General features: G+C 37.5%; 1 protein-coding gene across 1 annotated transcript; it reads right to left on the bottom strand.

Annotated features, from left to right (window-relative positions):
* Positions 1–522: 522 nt before the first annotated feature.
* On the bottom strand, positions 523–1,772 carry LOC130957727 (uncharacterized). The gene is made up of 2 exons (XM_057884571.1): positions 857–1,772; positions 523–815 (listed from the first exon to the last, which is right to left on the bottom strand). Exons 1-2 carry the CDS (start codon positions 1,770–1,772, stop codon positions 523–525), a joined length of 1,209 nt encoding a protein of 402 aa, XP_057740554.1.
* Positions 1,773–5,920: the final 4,148 nt, after the last annotated feature.

Below are 5,920 nucleotides of genomic sequence, written 5' to 3'. Positions count from 1 at the left end.
TGGAGTAGGTGGAGATTCGGTGAGACCCACTGGTTTAGGAAGCTTCAAAGCTCGAGTGCCCTTGCCCCTGCCTGGGCGTTCAACACCAGTTCTGGGCGTTGAACACCAGGAAGGGATACTTTTTTTTGTCGTCTTAGTGGGGTGTTCAACGCCAAGAATGGGCGTTGAACGCCTATTGGGGGCCAAAGAAATAGCCCAGAGTTGCTCCTGTAGGGCATTGAACGCCCATGCTCTCTCCACAATTAGCGTTGAACGCTAGTGAAGCTCCTTAAAGGGCATTCAACGCCTGTAAGGGGCTCTCCCCAGGGTGTTCTATTTTCATCCTAAGCATTGTTGCTCTGTTCTAGGTGCTACACATGATCACAAACATTAAAAAGCAAGGGAAAACCATGAAAAATACTAGAAAAGAAAATGATACAAAATCAAACTAAATTAAACAAAAGAAAGAAAATACTAAACATATGGTTGGGTTGCCCCCCAACAAGCACTTCTTTACCGTCAATAGCTTGACAGACAGCTCCTTTATGGAGGTTGGTAGGGGATCAGATCTTCATCCCTTATGGTGAACTTTCTTCCTATGCTCTCATGGATTAACTCAACATGTTCCAGAAATAGGATCTGGCTCACTGTGTGTGGAATGACTGGGCTCTTAGTGAAGACAACTCTCATGCTAGGTGAGAAGTCTTTAGTTGGAATCTTCTTGTTCCTCCAGCCCTTGGGTACTTTCTTCTTCGTACCTCTTTCTTCAGTAGATGGTGATGGCTGCTTAATACCAAATTTAGGTCTGATGTCAGGGTGCTCTGTAATGCTCTCTACTGAGAGAGAAGGTTGGAACACTAAGTGTTGCACAGAGTACCTCCTTTATCTAAGGAAGAGTAAGGATTTGGGATCTTAAATAGAATATGATCCTCATTCAACCTCAGGACTAACTCTCCTTTTTCCACATCGATCAAGGCCTTTGCAGTAGCAAGAAAAGGCCTTCCAAGGATGATGGAGTCGTCCTTGTCCTCCCCAATGTCTAGTATCACAAAGTTTGCAGGGAGATAAAGGTCTTCAACCTTTACAAGAATGTCTTCCACCACGCCATCTGCCCATTTCATGGAGATATCTGCCATCCCCAATGAGATTCTGGTTGGCAGCACCTCTTGGATCCCTAGCTTCTTCATCACAGAGAGAGGCATGAGGTTGATGCTTGATCCTAGGTCGCACAATGCCTTCTCAAAAGTGATGGTTCCTATAGCACAGGGAATAAAAAAGCTTCTAGGGTCTGGCATCTTCGGAGGCAGCTTCTTCTGGACCAAGGCACTGCACTCCTTGGTTAGTATCACCATCTCATCTCCCTTCAGGGCCGTCTTCTCAGAGATGGTATTTTTTAAATAGGCCATATAGGGGGGTTTCATCTCTAATGCCTCTGTAAAAGATATTGACTTGCAGCTTCCTGAGGATTGCCAATGTAAGAACCGAGCAAGTTGCTCTTCCTTAGATTCCCCTTGCACGTCCGGATGGGGGTGCTCTTCAGGTTCCTCCATCTTCATAGGGGCATTCATGGGGACACTCCTAGTCTCCACTTGAGTCCTAATTTCCTTCAGTTCCTCAGTAGCAAGCTTCTCTTTGGGTTCGGTTTTAGCCTCTATAGTGAGAGCCTTGCACTCTTCCTTTGGATTCACCTCAGTGTTGCTGGAAAGAGTGTTGGAGGGGATCTCTGGGATCCTCTTGCTCAGCTGACCTACCTGAATCTCCAAGTTTCTAATAAAGGACCTAGTTTCTGCCATGAAACTATAAGTGGTTGATGAGCGGATAATTTATACCCTTTTTGGCATTGTTTTTACATAGTTTTTAGTATGATTTAGTTAATTTTTATTAGTTTTTATTCAAAAATCACATTTTTGGACTTTACTATGAGTTTGTATGTTTTTCTGTGATTTCAGGTATTTTCTAGCTGAAATTGAGGGACCTGAACAAAAATCTGATTCAGAGGCTGAAAAAGGACTGCAGATGCTGTTGGATTCTGACCTCCCTGCACTCGAAGTGGATTTAATGGAGCTACAGAAGCTCAATTGACGTGCTCTCAATTGCGTTGGAAAGTAGACATTCTGGGATTTCTAGCAATATATAATAGTTCATACTTTGTCCGAGATTTGATGGCCCAAACTGGTGTTCAAAGTCAGCCTAAAATATCTTGGCGTAAAACGCCCAAACTGGCACCAGAATTGGAGTTAAACGCCCAAACTGGCACCAAAGCTGGCGTTTAACTCCAGGAATAGCCTAAGCATGAAAAAGATTCAATGCTCAGCCCAAGCACACACCAAGTGGGACCCAGAAGTGGATTTCTGCACTATCTGCACTTAGTTATTCATTTTCTGTAAACCCTAGTTATTAGTTTAGTATAAAAACTACTTTTAAAGATTTATTGATTATCGAGAGTTTTTTCTTTTGGACTTTTCGAACAAAAGTTCCTATTTTGATATTGTACACGTTTGGAGGCTGGCCTCACGGCCATGCCTAGACCTCTTTTCACTTATGTATTTTCTACGGTGGAGTTTCTACACCCCATAGATTAAGGTGTGGAGCTCTGCTGTTCTTCATGAATTAATGCAAGTACTATTATTTTTCCTTCAATTCACACCTACTTCTTCTCCAAGATATACTCTTGTTCTTAATTCAGTTAAGTCAGAATGAAGGGGTGACCCGTGACAATCACCCAATCTTCGTTACTCGCTTAGCCAAGATCGCGTGCCTGACAACCACAAAGCGGTCTACATGATGTTCAACGTAGTCATTGAACGACAGCCAGAGTATATTCTCTTGGGCCTCTAATCCATGATTCATATTGTCTCTTCTGACAACAGAGCATCTGAATCTGAGATTAGAACCTTCGTGGTATAGGCTAGAATCATTGGCAGCATTCTTGGGATCTAGAAAGTCTAAACCTTGTCTGTGGTATTCCGAGTAGGATCTGCAAATGTTTGGCGCAGTGACAGTGTGCAAAGGGACAATGGTCCTATTCCGACGCTAGCGGGAACCGACAGATGATTAGCCGTGTGGTGACAGCGCATATGGATTTGTTTTCATCCGAGAGGATCTTACAGCTTGCCATGGAATGAGGTAACGCATGGTTGGAAGAAGGCAGTGGGAAAGCAGAAGTTCAGAAGCAACAAAGCATCTCCAGACACTTATCTAAAATTTCCACTAATGAATTACATAAGTAACTTTATTTTATTTTATATTTTATTTATGTTTTTAATTATCAAAACCTCATAACCATTTGAATCCGCCTGACTGAGATTTACAAGATGACCATAGCTTACTTCAAGCCGACAATCTCCGTGGGATCGACCCTTACTCACGTGACCATATGCACTTGGACGACCCAGTGCACTTGCTGGTTAGTTGTGCGGAGTTGTGAAGAAGTGTTGAGATTACGATCGTGCGTGCCAAGTTTTTAGCGCCGACGTCAGAGATCACAATTTCGTGCACCAAGTTTTTGGTGCCGTTGCCGGGGATTGTTCGAGTTTGGACAACTGACGGTTCATCTTGTTGCTCAGATTAGGTACTTTTATTTTATGTTGAAGCTTTTTAATTTTTATTTATTTTCGAAAAAAAAGAAAAAAATTTTATGGTTTTCGAAAAATTCAAAAAAAATATATTTTATTTTGTTCTTCAGAATTTTTAAGAATGATTTCTAGAGTTTCATCATGATCTATTGAAACCTGGCTGGCTTTCAAGCCATGTCTAATCCTTTGGACCGAGGCTTCCACTTATCATTGCAGGAGCCTTTTGATTCCCATCAATTTGGCTGTTGTATGTAATGCTCTGCTGAAGCTTGGCTGGCCATTGGCCATGTCTAATCTTTTGGACCGAAGCTTTCACATAAAGCTTGGCTGGCTATTGAGCCATGTCTAAAATTTTGGACCGAAACATTAGACTAACATTGCATGATTCCTGGAATTCTTATTAAAAATTTTGAATTTCTTTATTTTCTTTTCCAAAATAATTTTCGAAAAATCCAAAAAAAATTTATAAAACCATAAAAAACCAAAAATTTTATGTTTCTTGTTTGAGTCTAGTGTCAAATTTTAAGTTTGGTGTCAATCGCATATTTTTAATTTTTCTAAAAAATTTCGAAAATTCATGCATGTGTTCTTCATGATCTTCAAGTTGTTCTTGATGATTTTCTTTGTTTGATCTTTGCATTTTCTTATTTTGTGTATTTTCTTGTTTTTCATATACATTTTTGAATTATTAGTGTCTAAAGTTTGAAAATTTCTAAGTTTGGTGTCTTGCATGTTTTTCTTTTCTTAAAAATTTTCAAACATGTTCTTGATGTTCATCATGATCTTCAAAGTGTTCTTGGTGTTCATCTTGACATTCAAAGTGTTCTTGCATATTTTTCTTGTTTTGATTCATAATTTTTATGTTTTGTGTCATTTTTGTGTTTTTCTCTTTCCTCATTAAAATTCAAAAATAAAAAAATAATATCTTTCCCTTATTCTTCTCATAAATTTCGAAAATTTTGAGTTGACTTAGTCAAAAATTTTTAAAATTTAGTTGTTTCTTATTAGTCAAGTCAAATTTTCAATTTAAAAATTCTATCTTTTCAAAACTTTTTTGAAAAATCAAATCTTTTTCATTTTTCTATCATGTATTTCGAAAATTTCAAAATGATTTTCAAAATCTTTTTCTTATTTTCATTTCATATTTTTGAATTCATTGCTAACATTTAATATTTTGATTCAAAAATCTCAAGTTGTTACTCAATCTTTAAATTTTAAAATCATATCTTTTAGTTTCTTGTTAGTCAAGTAATCAACTTTAATTTTCAAAATCAATTCTTTTTTAAATTTCTTTTTCAAATCTTTTTCAAAATAAATTTCAATAATATCTTTTTCAAAACTTAATTTCAAAATCTTTTCTAACTTCTTATCTTTTCAAAATTGATTTTCAAATATTTTTCAATTAACTACTTGACTACTTGTTTATCTTACTAATTCTTATCTTTTTCAAAATCATCTAACTACTTTTCTCTCTCTCCAATTTTCGAAAATAATTAACCTCTTTTTCAAAATTCTTTTTAATTAACTAATTATTTTAAATTTATTCCTTTTTATAATTTTCGAATTCTAACTAATAATTAAAATAAAAAAAAATAATTTCTTTTATTTTTAATTAAATTCGAATTCTTCTCTCTCTGATCTCTTTCTATTTATTTAATTGATTGCTAACACTTCTCTTCTCCTTATAATTCGAACCCTCTTTCTCTCTCTGTGTTCGAATTTCTCTCTTCTCATTCTTCTACTCTTCTCTTCTTCTACTCACATAAAGGAATCTTTATACTGTGACATAGAGGATTCCTCTTCTTCTCTGTTCTCTTCTTTTTCATATGAGCAGAAGCAAGGATAAGAACATTCTTGTTGAAGCTGATCCGGAACCTGAAAGGACTCTAAAGAGGAAGCTAAGAGAAGCTAAAGCACAACACTCTGGAGAGGACCTGACAGAATTTTTCGAAAAAGAAGAAGAGATGGCCGAACCCAACAACAATGGTGGAGATGCAAGGAAGATGCTTGGTGACTTTATTGCACCCTCTTCTGACTTCTGTGGAAGAAGCATCTCAATTCCTGCAATTGGAGCAAACAACTTTGAGCTTAAGCCTCAATTAGTTTCTCTGATGCAGCAGAATTGCAAGTTTCATGGACTTCCATTGGAAGATCCTCATCAGTTTTTAGCTGAATTCTTACAAATCTGTGACACTGTTAAGACCAATGGGGTTAATCCTGAGGTCTACAGACTTATGCTTTTCCCCTTTGCTGTAAGAGACAGAGCTAGGACATGGTTGGACTCACAACCTAAAGATAGCCTGAACTCTTGGAAAAAGTTGGTCAATGCCTTCTTGGCCAAATTCTTTCCACCTCAAAAATTGAGC

The sequence above is a fragment of the Arachis stenosperma genome, chromosome 10 (genome assembly GCF_014773155.1).
Source record: "Arachis stenosperma cultivar V10309 chromosome 10, arast.V10309.gnm1.PFL2, whole genome shotgun sequence".
Lineage (NCBI taxonomy): Eukaryota > Viridiplantae > Streptophyta > Magnoliopsida > Fabales > Fabaceae > Arachis > Arachis stenosperma.
This window is presented reverse-complemented; position numbering and strand designations above follow the sequence as displayed.